The sequence below is a fragment of the Acipenser ruthenus genome, chromosome 22, assembly GCF_902713425.1.
Source record: "Acipenser ruthenus chromosome 22, fAciRut3.2 maternal haplotype, whole genome shotgun sequence".
Lineage (NCBI taxonomy): Eukaryota > Metazoa > Chordata > Actinopteri > Acipenseriformes > Acipenseridae > Acipenser > Acipenser ruthenus.
In genome coordinates this window covers 5106761-5126283 of record NC_081210.1, presented here as the reverse complement: position 1 = coordinate 5126283, position 19523 = coordinate 5106761, and the positions used below count along the sequence as shown (strand labels likewise).

The following is a 19523-nucleotide window of genomic DNA, read 5'->3' as shown; positions in this document are numbered from 1 at the left end:
CAGGAGCCTAAGCAAGGGAAACTAAATGATTTTCTAAACATTAAAAGATATATTAGCACAAAAGGTGATATGTTTATTAGCCATTTACAGAGGGAAAATGTGTCTTGTCTAGCTCCAAATCTCCTGGATGCTGAAGACTGAGTAAATCTGGCACGCACGCATACACAGCAACACAAAAAAAATGAGGAGGCAGCACGGCCTAGTGGTCATAGTGAAATTATAGAAGCCTGGGCATCTTGGGTTCAAATCCTTGTTCAGGAAGAAACTCACTCATTCACTACAGACACCAAATGATCTACGTCTGTACAGCTTTCCAGGGTAAAAACAGCTTACAGCTAACAGTACACTTCAAAATACAGGTGCAGAAACAACTAAAGACAGTGATAAAGATCTATAGTCAAAACCTTTGTCAAAGAATTTTACTAATCTCATTTAATTCCTGTTTTCTACTTACCAAATACTTAGTATGCTGTTCTGTGACTGCAATAACGATAATGTAATGTAATAGATATATTAAAAATTTGTATTTGTCTGTTATAGACTGTGTTGTGCCAAATGCAATAAATAGCGTGGCTACAGTGTAGCTAAGAAATGTTATTCTGATGAAGGTGCCAGAAGGTGCCAGATAAATGCTCATGTTCTCAGAGGACTCTGTAACTGTTCTTTAATAAATATGTTATTGCAGTGCTTTTAGTGCTGCTCAAATCAAATTTAACGGTACCCTCATCAGTTTTGCAATGATTGTGAGTTGGACGTTAATCAAAGAAATGTGTACTGCTGTTCACAACTTTCAGTGCTCAAGGCAATTTGTAAATTAATCAAAAAAAGTCCTGCACTTTAAAACCATCCATTCTAAGAACTGTCACCCTGCACCTTGATAAGCCCACCAAAAAGTGAATAAAGTAATACATGGATTGTGAAATTGCGTGCTTACTGTATGCTTCTATGTAATTGTAACTTGCTCCTGCCTCCCCCCTGGGACGCCTTTGTAAATGAGCTGTTTGCAGCTCATATGGCTGAATACAATTCGAAAAGAATAAATTCAATAATAATCCTTTGTTAGAAACTACTTTCAGTTCTTTGTGCATTGACAGAGTGAGCAACTCCCGGTCAACACAGAGGATAAGTTATAGCTCCCTGATTTATAAGGCTATTCATGCAGTCAAGAGAGAATTTATGAAAGCACTTATGAAACAGAATCAGAAAGGGATCATGCTATTGGAGACCAGGCGGTAAGCAGTTCAGCTTTGTAAACAGTACAGTAATGTGTCAGTTTGGATAATTCTGGAACAAACTGCATCACCTTACAAGTCTGGACATCGATAAGATTGTGCGATAAGATAAGATAATAACAGTAGGGGAGATTCATAACCACAATCCACCTGCTACTAATTTTTACAACCTGTTTTAAAACTACATTCCTTAGAATCAGATTTTGGATTTATCTGACTAAGGCAGGTTGTTTGTTTAACTTAAATTATCAAAGTTGGACTGTGTTTCATTTTAGCCTTGACAGCTTTTCTCTCTAAAGCTATAATCTCCACATGTATGATAACATCCAGTACAAAACAAACACTTGGAAGGTCATGAATAAACATAAACAAACAAAGCCATCAGTGTGAGTATACATTGTATCAAGCATCTGCTCTTTCAAGTGACTAGCACTAGCAAAAACCATTCGATTCCTATCAATCACAGAACGACACAACCATTACAAGAGTTAAAGGAGGAATTCTCAGGTACTTGCTGAAATTGCTTCAAGGTATAAAGATGCGAGGAACAAGCCTTATGGCACACCAGAAACAATGTCAAACAAATACATGCCTTCTCACAGGGGATAATAATATCAAAGAAAATAAAACAAATCTCTGAAGATCCTTACGTTACTATTATGTAGATTTGTTAAATAAACGAAATTCCTTATCAAAACTGTAAGTTATTGTAATTCTCTGAATATAAAACGCATGACTGTTTCTCTTGCATCCCTTGCATAATGAGCATTATAAACCTGCTTGGAAAAATCCTGCTCTCTGATTGTTTAGCTGTGTTCTATCAGCCATACATTAATCTCACAAAACCTTTAAATTCCTCTGCCACTTACCTGTCCCAATTCTATAACATTTAATATCTATATAAGTAACCACTAACTTAAAGGAAATGTCAGACCCAGAATCAAATTGTAATCTTTTTAATGAAAAACTGCTAAGAATGATATGAAGATTAATTTCCTGATCTGGACAAAGTGCCAGTAATTCAACATTTTCTAAAAGAAAAACGGCACAGTAAAATAACAGAACCAGCACTGACTCAGCTCCTGCTTGTCCGGAATGAAAAAAATAAAAAACAATAAAGTCTTCTAAATGAGCTGTGAATATCCTACAAACCTGTCTCCAAGAATAGGGTAGACTTGCATTTAAAGTACTTTCTAAGGACGAGTTGAACAGTCTCCTCGGGGAATTTTATGTCCCTTCCGTGAGGAATCAAGCTGTGTAAATCTGCGAGCTGGTGTCAATCACTTTTTGAATGACCTACCATACGGCACAAAAGTGAATTTAGAGAAAGACGCAGAATGTAACAATGCTAACAACATATTCTTAACAATAATTAAAAAACTAAGAAAGTTGAAAAGACAAAAAAAAAGCACTATATCCTCCAGCAACACCAGCAGAACTGGAGAAGCTAAAAAAAAAAAAAAAAGTTCCTGCAAGGCACAAAGCAAGCATTATCACAGACACTGCAGCTTTCACTTGCAGCTCCCCTTCTGGCAGGTTTTCAAACTGCACAGTCTTTCAATTTTCAAGTGAACATTTATTTCAAAAATCACTGCTCTACTATTAAAAGTTAATTAAAGTTATATCAGATTTATTTATGTAAATTTACCAATTTTACATATGTATGTCCATTAATGAGACTAAATTAGCAAGTTATATGTTAATATAACTGATATACATGAATGATTTACTTAATACACATTTTAATCAGTATTTATTATGTTTATGAATAAACTGATTGATTAAAATAAAACACTTTTAGACAAATGTTTACTTTTCACTGGAACTATTTCCTTGTGCGTAGTGATATTTACTGTTATTGGAAACCTTTTTTTTATTTTTATTTTTTTATTTGCTGTGTTAATTTAAAAAGCAAATAGATCTAATAATTTTATAATTTATAATAGCATTAAGGCACTCCAGGGGGTAGGTTGACATGATATAATAACTGCACACTCTTGTACACTACCAAAATATTATAGTATACAACGCAGAAAGTTTCACAACATTGGGCAGCTTATATACAATTGGAACTAGTACATAAACACACAGAAATGCTCCTAACCTTTGTATAAAAAAGAGGGTGTTATATCTTGATAATTACAGTATTTGCTTTATTACACTTTGCTATGCTTTTACTATGTGAAACTTGTAGAAGTGCAGATAAGGCTTGTAAGTTTGAACGGCCTAGCTAAAGTTCCTCAGTACTTGGCTGAGTTTTTGTTGAAGATGCATTCCTGCCTGGCCGGCTCTTACCTGGTACACGTGGTAGGCGTTGGCAGCTCGTCCACGCATGAACACAGAGGGGATCCACACGTTGATGAGGGCTCTGTGAGCACTGTGAGGAAACACAAGGAGGAGACACATGTATACACTGACACCACAGGAGCAACATTATCACTCAGCCACTGAGAAACTGTCAGATTTAGTAGAGATATCTCACCTGAATGAGCCAATAATTACATGGTAACTCTGTGATTATAATCACTAAATATGATAATTAGATTACTTATATTACTTTTATTATTTGTATTATTATTCATTTAGAAAGTTAAATATATAATTGATAAAAATAGCAGCCTTTTCATCAAGTATTAATTCATCTTGTTAGGTTATACATTTTTACATTAATTACAACATTATATTTACCCAGGATAAAACCCCACTTGAGCTGCATAAATCTGACTTCCTTATAACAATGAATCCAATAACAGGGAACCTGCTGACAGACAGTATAATGTAATAACACATTTAATTATTTAAGCATATCAATATAAAATGTTTGACAGGGCATCTGAACTATTCATTTAGTGTTGACTTAAACATAACTCAGCTGCATGGGGCTTTGATTACTCCCGGGAGAGGAGACCACTGGAAAGACGTTAAATAAGTCATTGTCTATACCTTGCCATTAAAAAAAACTGAAGTCAGACAGGTTAAAAAAAGCAAGAGTAAATTAAAAAAAAAAACAGTGGTTGCACTACTAAAACAAACCACGACATGTTTAATTAATACATGCCAGAACAATGTGTATTACATTCACACTGCCGATTCCCTACATGATTGCTCATTTGACAATGCATGAGTGCCTGCCTGCCTGCGTGTTTATAAGTGCTTACAGAATGACTGAGCAGTGATTTAAACATAGACCTTCAATAACTGTGTATACTCAGGTACTTGGTAAGGGACTGTGGCAGAGCATGGCTCTGCCCTTAGAAATACTGGCAGGGATGGAGTTAAATTCTCCTCCCTGCCCAGGTTGATTGCTTCAGGTGGGAGCAATCCACCAATTAATTATTCAATTAAGGTATCAGTCACCTGGCATAAAAGGAGGCCTCAGCCTTCCATTTAGGGAGGAGAGTTCTAGAAGGAGAGGAAGCCACTGTGTTTTTCTGTGTGTGCTGTGGTTTTTCGTTTTTGCAATCCAGTGAAGGCAACGCCCAGCCTGGAAGCTTTATTCTTTTGTAAGTTTCATTTTGTTTGTATTTTGTGTTTTGAACCTTTTTGTTTGGCCCTTGTGCCGGTTTATTTTGTATTTTTGTTTATTAAAAACTTTATTTTGAACTTCTAAACTGTCTCTGAGTCTCAACCTCTGTCACAGGGACTTTATTTATTTATTTATTTTATTTATTATATATATATATATATATATATATATATATATATACACACACACACACACTTAAAAGGGTATTTAATCTTAAGCCTACTGCATGAATAAGGCATCAAAGCAGCTTACGTTTCAAAATCAGACAAACTGGGATCGTCGGAGGTCTGGCTGAGATCTCCTGGAACCTGGAAGAAACAGGAAGAGTGTATTCATATTAGAATTCCCCTTTAAACCATTTCTATTCAGCAGGTAAAGGGGGGAGTTGGTAAGATGGGATCTGTTTGTTGTGTTGACCTGACCCTCAATGTGTTTAAAAACCTGGTTAAAAAACACTCCAGATGGGTCCTAGAAAGCTTCTGCTTTATAGAACAAAATGTAATACTTTGAGCAGTTATAAATCAAATGATTTGCAGTGATTTATCAAGAGTGCTGCAGATGTTAGGGGTAGGAAGCAGGCTTTGAATGTTAAGAAGCTCTTTGAAGATCTGTTGGTGCTTGGGAGGATAAGGACATTTAAACTTAATTTGTATTGTTTTCTTCATGGATGATACAAGAAAAATAAATCATATTACATTTGTAAATGATTGTGTACTGTAATTTAAATATCTCACCTTTCTTTGATATTGCAATGCAGCCTTGCAGGTTTTTTCACTTAATTGATTGACTGAATTTTTAAATGCCTTTTTTTCCCCCTCTCAAAAGACCAATACATATTAAATTACATTTTACATGACTTACAAGGACATTTTAATATTTGGTTTATTATTGACCTTTTTCTGTAGTGCCAGGCCTCAATCACCATGGCAACAGTACACACAGGCCAGTGTTGTTAACACATAAGCAGGCTACTCTAGAACTGCTTGTGGATGTAGGGTTCCAGAAGGACAAAGGGACTATATGGCACATGAGCTTTTGTTTCACAGCAGACACCTCCAACATGCTTCACAGGGCCAACAGACACCTAAATCTGGAGTTGTAGCATGCCAAGGAGCATTCTAACCTATTCTGTTTTACAGTTTGGTTATTGTAAACCACTCCTCTCAGATAATTAAGACATAACATTTGTGGAGACGCCCTAACCTTACCCAGTGCTGTATTAGATTTGAGAGGAGCGTAACGCTCTCTGAGGTAAATTATGTTATAAAGCAACTGTCTGTGAGAATTACATGGTTCACAACTGTGCTTACTACGTCATTTTCATTGTCATCCAGTAAATGTATCTGGAGTTGACTATTAAAGCAATGTAGTACAAAAGCATAATATTTATAATACAAGCTTGCTCTAAAATTTGCCATCACGCCTACAGCTACAATACAGATTTTAAAAATGTTCTTAATGCTAACTGGAGTGAATGCTGCAGTATGCAGTGTTGTTGCCTTTGAGGATCTGTGTACAGACTTTTGTACTGCCTCCAAGCTGCTGATTCAGAGCCCAAAGGGACCCAACCCTCCACACTGCCAGGACAAGGTTTAGTTATTTGGAATTCTGTCACAAGAATCCTTCCGCATGGAGCACAGGGAACACTTCAAGCTACTGCCTCCTACTGTTAGAAACAATAATGTCACTTTACACTGACTGGGTCTTGTTATATATTTTCTTTCAAAAGAACCTGCATGTTTTCGGACTGTGTGGTCTAGTGGTTAGAGCCGAGTAGCAGGAGCTTGATGTGGTCTAGTGGTTAGAGCTGAAAGATTAGAAGACCGTCTATCCATACAATCGAATGTTTATTCCAATATTTATTTTAATAGCATTTTGAAGTCTACTTGCAACAGAATGCAGTGTTTGTGATGGACAGATATTTCTTTGCTATTGCTATCTGTTGTGCTAGAACATATGCAGTGCCAATGACTCAGATAAAGCAAAGCCCCTTTTAACTTGGTAACAGTCTACAGGGATCTCTCCTAAGGCAGACACCATACAAGCCGAGGAATATCCCCAAACTATTACTACTGAAAAACAACAGACAAAAGGAACACCATCAGGTAACGGTAAAACATCTAACGGAATAGAAAATCACCTTATCAAAAGAATATATATTTTACTTCTGCTCTTCTTTCTATGATTTTAATAAGGGGGTAAAAAACAAGTACTCAAAAGCATATTTAAATTTCCTTTACCGCTTTCTGTAGATTGCTTAGTTTTCCAGATTGTACTCTCATTTTGACTCTGGCCATTTAACCTGCAACAGCACTGCAGTTCTCTTCCTGTGTAGCAGGTATTATGATCCTACCTGACACCACTTCAAATCCAATGTGGTGTAAAGGTCCCGAACTCTTTTTCACTCTGAGCAGCTAATGTTGTTGTAGGTTAAAGGGAAACAGCAGAGAGGAGAATGACAAGGGACTTGGAGAAAAATACTGGCAAGAAACTGTATTTGAAATCCTAATGGTTTAGTTTGTACAGTACAGTAAACTAGCCGTGAAATTAGAGCCGCTGTACTGGATTGGTTATCAGAGACTGGTTCAGGTCTCCTGCTGTCTGATCCCAGTGCCCACAGCAGAGACAGCCATGTCTGGGCAGGAGTACTCACTGGGCCCCGCAGGTCGATCAGCTCCTGCCTCATCTGGGCCACCAGGTGATCCTTGGCCATGAGAGAGCGGTACAGTCGCTCGTTGAACTCAATCAGCTCACCATGCATCTCAGCAACCTGCCGGGGGAAAAGAAATAAGATCCATCATGAGAGAGAATACTGCATGGTACAATGCAATGTGTCTAAAAATATACATCTCATGAGGTGTGCCTAGTGAAATGTTTAAGCGTTGACATTGTAAGATCTGTCTTATGAGGCAATCTGCACCCTCTGTGTTATTAGTGCAGGCCACCGTTGACAGCTGCTACTTTAGAAGCAATGGACAGATCTCATGAATTTTCTATTTTGCTTAGCTGGAAGGAATTGTCTCAGACAAAATCGTACCACTTCTTTTTAATACTGTATGTGCAAAAAAAAAAAAAAAAAAAAAAAAAGAAAAAGAAAAAAGCAAGCAAACTTTTATTTTGTATATACAATGCAATATAACCCCATCACTGCATAATTGTACTTTGCTAAATCTCTGACTGATCTCAAACCTACACACTTTAACGCTAATTGAATTATTCTAGCATTATTCTCGTCTCTGACGTAATCATTGAAACCTGAATTTCATTTGTAATGGCAGTTTATGTTTCTTTAAAATTAGTTTTCTGTAGTTCTGTTTAATACAGTAGTTGCATTGCCCTATGCTACAACATACTGCCTCTTGGCATAGTCTTCCCTGAATATTAGTATCCCAATAACCAAATGCAATATTCTGCAGCATTAATGAACTCAGCACTAAGGGGCTTTTTCCATGTCTAAATTTAATTAAGAAGGTTGAGAAAACAGACAGTCCCACAATGGTATGTAGATGTGCAAAGATGAACAAACAAATTCATTTAGAGCAATTTACACTTAACAAGTCGGCTGCTGATAAATATTCATATTTAAAAAGTTAAATATAGACCAATTACAGTGTGGATTTTTAACCGACAGCTGTGAACTGTCAAGCAGACACTTTTGCTGAAACATCTTCCTGCCTCTCAAAGACAAAAAGCAGCAAGACATGTGACTCAGTTCTCTCACTTACTTTTCTTTAACAGAACTGGCTGTTTCAGCTGATTCACAGGCACATCTTCAACTTTACAACAGTGTTCGTTTGTTTATTTCCGTGGTACAACATGATGAATTTTGTAAATAGGCAAAGTAAGACTGGAAGACAGAAGGTATTTTAAAAGACTGTGATGTCCACCTAAGTTGTTTCTTGTTACATTGTTGTGTGTTTGCAAAAGGAGTAAAATGATAAGTGGGTCATATTGGGACCACAGACCATCATGGTACATTATTATGAAATATGATTTTTTACATGAGTAATACATACAGTACCGTATATAGTTACTCTAGTCACTGCTAGTTTCCAGAAATAATGCTTTTTAAAAACGGGACACAACATACAACAGCAGATATAGGTTTCCAAGAGTTTTTGTTTAAGGAACTATAACTATAAAACTACCCTTTCTCTCTTACTGAACTGTTGAGTTTCACTCAACTACTCATATCATCTCCAAGTCACTGAGCAGATCTATTTCCGTGCATGGTGCATGCTTCAATACAGCAATATGGGTATTTTTTGTACACCTGTACCATAGCACCACCTACTGACAGATATTTACTGTGTTGTTGCATCGGCACTAAAAAAAAACCTCATTTATTACATTCCATTAACAGGTTCCTGGTGGGTCTATCTTGTGGTCTTCATTGAGAGTTAAGTTCTCAAAAACAAAATGAGCATGAAAATACATACTGGGAGGAGTGGAAAAAAACAGGGCCCACACAGACTCTGAAAGAGTCTCATCTATATGAAAATAGGTGGAGTTAGGCCCCTCTCTTTAAATAAACAAAGTGGGAGGGAGAGGGGTGCTGGTGGGTTTGCTTGCTATCTGGGTCTGAATGAGCCTCAATGGAGCTCTGTGACGGAGTGCCAGTTACAGTTCCTCTCAGCAGATCACAAGCGATGAGACACTTTATTGTCTTGTATACAAGCCTCAGCCAAAACTACGCTTCATGTGGTACAGACCGTAATCTATTCTATTTGCATGAATTAATGAGTATAACGAGTTACTGTAAATCAGATACTGTGCTAAGTGAAAAACAGCAATTCAAAAACCATCAAAATCCCCCAAGGTAGCAAATCCACCAAATTTAATAACAGCCATAACGTCCCGTTATACGGTACGTTCCTGCCCCCTACAACATTTTTGATTGACATTTAGCAAGGTAATTTCCTCCCAGCCCAAATTCAGGCCAGCCCGAGGAGTGAAATTGGACCAGAGAATTGGGAGCCAACTCGAGTAATTTAAAAACATGGAAACAGAGGTGTGGGAGGGCAACTCGAGCACATACCCGGGTCATGTGGTTCATGGAAACGTGGTACAAAATGACCTCTCTGTTGAATCACTCTGTATATTCTTCATGTTAACTCGTCTGTACATAAAGACCACTTTTAGTTGGTCAAAGTTTGACAGTTAAAACAGATTTTACTGCTAGACGATGTAATAGAACTAGTGACAAAAAGACAACTTTAATCATATTCTGCTCTAAAGCACTGTTCAAAAACACTCAATTTACTGGGCGAAGGTGATCTCTAAAGCACAGCAAAGCGGACAATGGGGCCCACAGTGTTCTTATGCATTTAATAATAATAATAATAATAATAATAATAATAATAATAATAATAATAATAAAAATAAGGCACAGAGAACGCACACACTCTCATAAGGAAAGCTCTCCCCAAGTCATGTGCCTCACTCAAATGCCTTTTCTGTCCCTAATTACAGCAGACTCCGCTCTCGTATTCCCTCATTGTAGAACAAAGGCTCCCTCTCCACCCGCTGTGTTTCAGGAGTCCTGAAGTGCTGCTAAAAGGTTCTATTCTACTGCCCAGAACACAACTCAAAACACCTACTTCCCCTTTTCAGTTAAGCTAAGCAAAGTGGACCAGAAATAAAAAGCATACAATGCCCTGCCATTATCTGTCCTACTGTACACGTAATGAGTCAGCTGTAACCCTTTATTTTTCCTTATTGAAAATGTATTTTGGTGCTGCAATTATTTTATTATGTTTAAAAGTAAATGTCAAGTGTTTTGGACGTACAATTATTTCGGGTCCTTTTGTGCTATGCTCTGGTCTGGTCTGGCTGCACAATGTGAACGTCTCAGATGTTTAGTTATAAAATGTGCAACTCAAGACTCAAAGCAAGCCTGGCCAAGCCAAGCAATCATTAACCTTAAGGGTAGACCTGGCCACCAATGACAAGGGAAATTCTCTCTTACAATAAAACAAAAAAACACAACATTCTGCATCTGAAAAAACATTATTTTAACCTTTCACTCACTACAAGCACAGCTGAGCTTTACCAAATACGTTTTGATTTGCTGTTACCAAGACAACGGTTGGGTGGGAATGCTACTTTTGTAGAATCAAACTAAGGCAAAACAACATTTAACGTACATTGCAATGACAAACTTGTTTCCAAATAAGTACTTTTTTTTGTTATGGGCATTGTTTTGACTCTTTTGCTTCCTGGAGGTGACCAGACAGTAAAGAAGATGAAGGATTATTAGCAGATTATTTCCCTGATATTTGCAGAATAAACAGCCAGGGTCGTGGAATTGGAAACTGCAGCTGGGCTGTAAGCAGTGCCCTTGAGGCAGCGAGAAAATCAAATCATCTTTATCAAGTGAAGTGCTTAAGCTAAACCCTAGAGCTTGCACTAGCTTGAAAAATATTTAACAGTGCTTTTATCGGTCTAAAGGCTCAGAGAAAAAAATGAAAAAAATAAACAACATCAATTCTGAAAACAATGCGTTCTTTCCACAGCTGTGCTGTCTAAGCACATCAGATTCCTGGTGTTCTTCAAAAGTTTGTTTTTTATTTTCCTAAATATTATTTTTTAACTCTTGAAATTCCAGCACATTTTGAAGATTTATTTTCTACAAACGATGTGTTTGAAGAGACATTGATCAGAGGTTGCTTTTCTGCTCCTCTTTCAAATTCTTTATATTAGAACTAAGGATGAGTAAATCGCCAAATCTTAAAATCTTTCGATTCGTTCTGTTGCAATCCTGGGACTTTCTGCTTTTAAATTAAACTAAGATAACATATTCAGACGAAATCAATAGCCCACCTAAAATGTCCTAGTGTACAAAATAGATTATTGATTATTGACCACCAAGCTTTGCAGTCAGGTAACATCAACAACCACACACAGGAGTCATTCTGTGCTATTTTTCCAGTACGCCATTTCAGAAACTTTCTTATTGACCACAGAATTAAAAAAAAAGACTATAAATCATCTATCAATAATTGATTGTCAGTTTTAGTCCTCAATACAATTATCCGAGCTCACGATGGTGTTGAATGACACAAGAGGACGCAAAGCACGCGTTCTAAAAATGTTTATCATGCTTTAAGTTTTGTGTCATGGATTTGTCGTCTTTATCAAACATTGTGTGACCCTGAGCAAGTCACTTAACCTCCTGGTGCTCCATCTTTTGGGTGAGACGTAGTTGTACGTGACTCTGCAGCTGATGCATAGTTCACACACCACTAGTCTCGTATCTTGTAAAGCGCTTTGTGATGGTGGTCCACTATGAAAGCAAAATATAAGAAAGTTATTATTTGATTTGAGGGACACATATGTTCCTTGTACCTTAAAAGGGTTAAAAGACAAATTTGAAACCAGAGATGAAAATTGATAAAAATGTCACAGCTAACTGAATTTAAAAAAAAAGCTGCCACAGCATACAGGCGAATGGAAATGAGTTAAGATTAATCACAAGGGAATGCCGTAGCAGCGGAGGGGTGATTGAGTCGGGATAGTTGCATCATTAACTTCTTCCCTGAGGCAGAATCACATTCAGTACCAGGATAATTCATAAGTAAACCCCTTCAGATATAAGGTTCTTAAAACAATAAAGTAAATTAAAAAAAAAAAAAATTCATAATCAATACAGACCGACTCCTGAAACAACCCCCTTGGATTCAAGGTAGGATTCATCCGTGTCAGTGGAAACAGGAAAATATTTGATTTCTAGTTTTGAAATAAAACTTTGCACTGGAGAAAAATGGATTACACTTACGTTTAGGGGTCTGTTATATAAGTAGTTACATAAAATAATATATTTTATAACAGCCTTTGTAGTAAAAATGATTTCAAAAGTGCATGTTAGTGTTATTCTTAGATTTTAAAAGCAAACAATGTCCTGTTAATGCAATTAAAAGAAAAAGCAATAGAGTGAAAGACTCAGAAAGCCACGATGGTAGCAAGACAGAAGTGAGAAGCTGAGGCAAGAGGCAGGGGAAGTAAAGGAGAGTATATGAGATACTGTATCAGAAAAAGATAATTGGAGAAGAGAAAGAAAGAGAGAACTATACAGGTCAGGACCCTCCTGCCAGCTGTTTGTTTGGGACTTTGAAGCACATATGAGGAAGGGTTAAGAACATGGTTTGCAAGGACTCCTTTAATAATAACAAAATCTTGCGCAGGGGAACACTGATGGCATTTTCAGCACATCTAAATGTTTTATTGCAACATGAAAAGACTCTGCACATACACCCCGCTAGCCACTGATCTCAGACACCTTTCATCCTGTCCAAACTAAGAAAAGCAGAAGAAAATGCATTTCAGTGTAACAGCTTTGGAAGTAGATTCGGGCTTAACTCAGAGCTTAATTGGTTTTATCTGACATTAACTAGGAACACCCCTGAAGCCACAGGTTCACGTATAACTAACTAAGCTCACAGTAAAGGCTGGTAAGCAATGGGAGAGTTATCTGTTACACTGTGGGTGATTTAGGAGTACCCTGTAAGGCATGCTGTGAACCTACTTTACAGAAGGGCAGAAAGAGACAAGCAGGTTTTGTCCTGCATAACATTCATAGGATCACTACCAATAAAATAAATGATCTCTTAGACGCCCTTATCCTGGGTGACTTACAATTGTTACAAGCTATCACATTCTTTTTACATACAATTACCCATTTATACAGTTGGGTTTTTACTGGAGCAATCTCGGTAAAGTACCTTGCTCAAGGGTACAGCACCTGGGATAGAACCCACGGCCCTCTGGTCAAGAGTCCAGAGCCCTAACCACTACTTCACACTGCTGCCCTAATAATAATCTAGCAAATTCCTTACTAAAACATAGGCTTCTGAAATTGAAAACATTAATAAAATGTTGAGCTCTAGAGAAATTAAAACTAGACAGGAGAGAGACACAAATCTCAATTGTGGAGCAAATTTGAAGAGGCCCTCAATGCGGAAAATGATGAGTACAAAGGCTTTGTGATGTGCTTGCAGTGTGATGCCCTTTACAAGTATGACAGTCAAAAAACTGGGACTTCTAATATGTGTTAGCATGTTTGTGGACATCAAGGAATCAAATTAGCCAGTTCACCACAAACAGCAGGGCAATCACAATAGTGCACTTTCACAAACATGAATTTAAGACTAAATGTTGAACAGTATTTGGGGATTTGTTACCTTCATTATGCATCAAAGGAAAAGGTTCCTCCTAGGTTCCAAAATCTCAGCAATGCAATGCTTAAGCAGACAAAAGCTTTAAAAAAAGGAATTATATAAGGAATTACAAACATAGAAGATAACCGAAGTAACTTGGAAGAAGTTGAATTAGACAACTAAGAAAAAGACTTAAAGAAAGAGGACTTAATGTGTAAGACTGAGGCAGAAGAGGATGACTTGCTAAAAAGAAAACTTTTTTAGGTATAATTCACAGCTTCAGACTTTGTTTGAATATAAAAGCAATACAGCAGGAAACAATACTGCTAGCATAATACAGAATGGAAACCATGCATTAAAAACAAACTCAACTCAACTGACACAACACCAGCGAAGGTTAGGACTGTGAGGTTGCCGGGGATAGTGAGATTATGATATAAATCATAGGTATTACACTGTGCTGTAAATTTACAAGAAAACAAGAGTGAGGGAAAGAGAGTAAGGAGATGGAGAATGTTTCTCAGTTAATTAGACAGAGCCCTGTGGGGAGCAGACAGTCGGGTTCATTATAATTAGAGGATTATTACCACCTCAACGGTTCCCAGATTCACCGCTTTCATTCGTACTGCCTAAGCAAGGCTCAATAACATAACATTAATGAGAATGACAACAATAAGATGTATCAGGTAAATGCAAGGTTAGAAATAGAAATGTCTCCCAAGATGTAGGCCTATTGCTCAGAAGCTTAACTAAAATGGGTGTCATTACAATGCAAATACATTTGAAAGATTTAACCTTCAATATACTGTAGTAAAGAATAATTGACTTAAAAAGTTTCCAGAGTTGACGAGAACATTATGTTGGTTATGAGCTGGGATGGTCCTTGTGAGACTTAGAGGTCTAATATCCATCAAATGAATGAGGATGTGGTTGGAAGTCTTGGTCTACAATGGTCAGATGCTTGAGATGGGACTACATATGTATGTGAATATTTATTATTTGTTATAATACAGATTATTATATTAGAATACAAGAAAGGATAAATGGAACTGAGTAAGTGTCTCCTGAATTGCAGGCCAACATACTTAGACCTCCTGTATTTCCCACATGCATTAATGAACATCATTTTATTCCAGCAGTCAGCTCTTTTTAACCAACCTGGGCCATTACATAGTGTTTGTTTATTTACTTCTGATTTAACACTTTCTTCCAGCAGTGCTTAGTGAACTGAGCTGAGCTGATACGATACGATTACAAGGACAGGTCTCTGTGTGTGTGGGCAGGCAGACAGGCAGGCAGACAGGCAGGCAGGCAACACCACGATCTCACGCTAATTATAAACCCACAAAACTGCTGAGGAGTCCCATAAAATTAGGTTTGCTTCCCAATTCACAGTGCAGTAGTAGTGGAAACTTGGAGAATGATTTCAAAATTCTGCCACACTAGCTTCAATCATCCACAGAGAAAGTTAACAGTGAGGGGCTCTCTAGCCACCTGGTTACTTCAGATCAGATGAGTATGGGGCATGGGGGGCTTACTGGCAAGCAGTTCTCTTGATTTATGTTAAGTGTGAGATACAAACAGGCAAAGATGAGATTGGACGACATAACTCAGGGCAGCATGCAACCAAATCTCGCAATTTCCCAGCAGTCAACAAAGCGAACAACTGTAGCCCACCTTAATATAAAACTGATTACAATAATAAAAGGTCAGGAAAGAACTTTATAAATATAAGTTATTGAAAGCTTGTTTTTACATTAAATAGGACTTATCTTTTGATTGGACTGATGACACATCACTTTCTCAATTAACCTGTAACCTAGAAGTATATCCTGACTTTCCTGAAACAGGCTCTCGTTTTTCTTACTTTTGTGGTGTCTTAGGATATCAAACACACAGACGACACATACTTTAGTACTTAAATATTCTATATCTGAGGACAGTTCAGATTATATTTCAAAGTAGTTTCCAAACAGGAGACTTGTTAAAGACTTTTATTTATATAATTATGGTAAATATTAAATTATAGTATAATGCCTCCTTGAGCCAGAGAAAACTAGTTTCAAACTACTTTAACTACACAGAAAGAGGACAATACTCCTACCACAGTAAAGGAAGGGAGAGAAACATATTTAATAGGCTAATAATGCACCTTTTAAAATGGAAGATCCCCACTAGCTGGCATAATGTGCTACGATAGAATCACATAAGAATCATGGGTAAAAAATAAATATCTTTGGGGTGCACAGAGGCATAACAGGCTTTGGTGTAAATTTTAAAAGTTGTGTTCTATGTAGGGGCAGTGCATTTTCCAGCACAATACCAGGCAACTGATGCCAGCCCACCCCACGAGAGGATATTGTTCCACCTCCATCAAGTCTCAGTGCTGTAGAGACAGGGATGGAACTGTAACTCCAAGGCTCATTTGTCCTCCTTTCTGGCCTCAAGCCTCCTGTCTGCAGTCCTTTTTGTTGTGACTAATTGCTTCACATCCCTGCTGTATGCCAAGCAATTTTTAGACAGAAAAAAACACAACTATTTGGTATTTATTTATTTATTTATTTATTTTAAATGGCAGTGTATGTCTCTTTAGTGATCCATCTCGCCTCTATTTAGAGAATTTAGAGAAATGAAACCTGTCGCTGGGAGCTACATAGGCAGCTCTATCAACATGAAACAGTACCGTATAAAAAGCTGAACCATCAGAGGTAGCTGTGGGTCTGCTGACAAGGACAGCTGGAGGTACAGGCAAAGTTGTGACTCAATGGGACAATATTACTAGGCACTAATAAGTCTCATTGTGTTGAATGTCCAAGAGCACACCATCCCATTTAATGCCCACTGCACAATACTGAGGGGCTGAACTTGCAAATGCTAATTCACAGATGGACTGGGATATGCCTTGAGACAATATGAACGGTCTGCAGCCCAATATGGAGCACTTGAAGAAGGCATCAGGGCTGAGAGGAATCCTGAAGCGTGCTATTTGATAAATTGCTATGCATCATTTTAGGTCTCATCTGGGACGTAGTTGACAGAAAAAAAATCTAATAAACTGGAAAGCAACTGCAGCAGCTGATCCGGAGTGAAGACTCCAGTATTTTATTATTTGCTCCAACATCAATACGTGCATATACAGGCTGCTCATCCATTACACAAGCTCTCTGTGACACTGTATCAATCCATTGACTAATTGAATACAAAGTATACTACCCATTGCCCATAAGGTCATTTCCTATACTTCTGTTTAAGCTTGTCCATAATCGTGACATTGAAACTAGATAAACTCTGTATTGCTCTTATAAAACCCTTCATCCGAAGGATTTTCCTCAGTATCTGGTTGCATCTCTAGGACAAGCTTACTAAAACTGTGCTCTCAGATGAAATGCTGGGGTTAATTAGAGGGTTAAATTAGACTCTCTTCCGGTTCGTATCATCAGGAGTGTTTTTTTAAGAATCTGTTCGATGCGCATTTGTGTTCTGGGAGCTGCTCTGGTTCTATGTAGTGATTTGTGGCTCTTGATTCCATGGGGAAGGGGGCTGGCAGAGGAGTTGTAAGGCGGTCCAATGGGATCCTACCTCAATGAGCTTGCGCTCGTAGCTGGCAGCCAACTCCTCTGAGTCTCCGGCCGGTTTGGGCTCGGGGACGGGCGGCTCTCCATCGCAGTTCCGCAGCGTCAGGAGCACTGAGAGGGGGGAGAGAGGAGAGGTTACAATCAGCCATTAGTACAGACAGTAGACAGGCGGTGGAGCGTGTATGTGTGTATTTATATGGTAAGAGACATGACACAGAGTTCTAATTAACATTATTCCAATGATCAAAACGTCTTCATTTTGTTGGTTAATGCCATTGCTGGAGAAAAACGGGTAACGTCGCCCAATAATCGGTTGGGTTAAAATACCCTGTTGGTATTCTAACTGGTATCTAACTGATAATCCAGTGCCTACTACTCAGCCCTCAATCAAAGTCGGACACGCCTGCCCATTATGACTGAAACTGACTTGCAATAGGAAGGTGCAGTTTTTCTATATTACAAAATCGAATTTGCATTAAAAAAATAAATAAACTGATGTATGTGTGTAGCAGTTGCCTGACTGCGGAGTGTGTGCGTGCGTCTGTGTGTGCGTGTAGTATCCCCGCTCTCCCACTACAGAGCCAGTCGACCCCCAACACCAATTAGTGTTTTATTAAGCTCCATTCCACATGACTGCAAAGACAAACCTGCACTGAGAACCTGTGGGTAGACTGCAATACCATAGCCAAGCTGTTAGGGCAAGGACACAAGCACAAGTTAACCCCAGAACTGCCTGGGAAATTGATTCATCTCCCCTCCTAAAAAGCATCTAATACCGAACACTTATTAATAAATGGGAGCGTTGTCTCCCAGCCTGCTTTTATTTATGTTTATTGATGTGGATTCCTGTTTGAAAAAATTCAGCTCTGGTGATAAAAGGAATTTAAAAGTGGGTTTTATGGGTTTAGTAGGAGAAGAAGACAGCACACAGTCATTTACTTAATACATACTTATATATCATTTTGATATGTATTATTTTTGTTTTCCTGCTTCGATGCTTCATTCTCATCAGTCTTGATTTGGATAATGCCAGTGCAGCAGACTGGTCTCTGGGAAGAACACTTGTGTGGGCGTATGGATGCTACAGTCGTTTTCTTTCTAATTTTCTATCAGGTTAGGAACGACAGCTTTCTGATAAACTGCTCTGCAACAGTGCTTCTCGTTTTAGTGCCCTGAATTAGGTCTGGTGATAACACTCACACACACGTAGTTTGCTAACACTGAAGTCATTGATAAAGACACCTTGTTGAAAGCTAGCATCCCAGAAGAAACACAAAATGTGCAAACGTCAATAAAACCCTGTGTATGAGTAGCTCTGGAACCAAATTCGCCCTCCCCAGATTGGGACTAATTTCTGTCAGAAAAAGTGTGACTTGGATTTGAAAAAAATATGCTATATCTTTATTAAAAATAAGAGAATAAAACCACAATGTCAAACTGAGTATAAAGAACAACCCATTAGCACAAAATGAGGGCAGATCAATGACTCCTGTTTGTAGTTCCCTTCTGCATAATTACAGTACCCAATAGTGGCCAAATATCAACACACTTATCTTGAGAACAGACAACTCCAAGCTCTGAAGCAAAACAGAAAGGAACGGGATTACTTTATTTTGTCTGAATGGTTTTTTTTGGCTAATATATTTTACAGAAAACACCAAAAGAGCTGACGTTTTAAACACAGATTTATTCTTAATTGTATTAAAGGTTTCAAATCACCTCCTTTAAGCTTACTTTAAGCTTTGGTCTCGGCTCACCACACACACACACACCGTGTGGTTCTTCAAAGCCTTTGTGCATGTGTGAACTGAATCATTAAACAAACAGTATTGGTGCACTCCCGAGCACAGCTGATGCATGCAACGGTTTCCTGACGTTTTCAAAAGTTTAATAGAAAAACATCACTTTGAATTTGCTTTCATGTTTCTTAATAATGTCAGATCACTGAGGAATTTTAAATTCTAGCTTTTGGAGAAACGCAAGCAAAACGGTATTAAAAAGCAGAAACGCACACGAATACACAACGAGAAAACGT

The 19523-nt window shown here is 37.9% G+C and overlaps 1 protein-coding gene across 7 annotated transcripts in view; it reads right to left on the bottom strand.

Annotated features, from left to right (window-relative positions):
• The window catches only part of snx29 (sorting nexin 29), a 125823-nt gene that overhangs the window by 62743 nt on the left and 43557 nt on the right, over positions 1–19523 (bottom strand). For 6 of the 7 annotated variants that reach the window (XM_058995862.1, XM_058995863.1, XM_034052483.3 and 3 more), the window contains exons 15-18: positions 17493–17599; positions 7412–7528; positions 5011–5066; positions 3528–3609 (exon numbers count right to left, since the gene is read on the bottom strand). In XM_058995862.1, coding sequence (XP_058851845.1) covers positions 3528–3609; positions 5011–5066; positions 7412–7528; positions 17493–17599 — 362 coding nt within the window. Of the gene's footprint in view, positions 1–3527; positions 3610–5010; positions 5067–7411; positions 7529–13937; positions 14014–17492; positions 17600–19523 lie in introns of those variants that run through there. The other variant, XR_004548698.3, reaches the window with a different exon arrangement.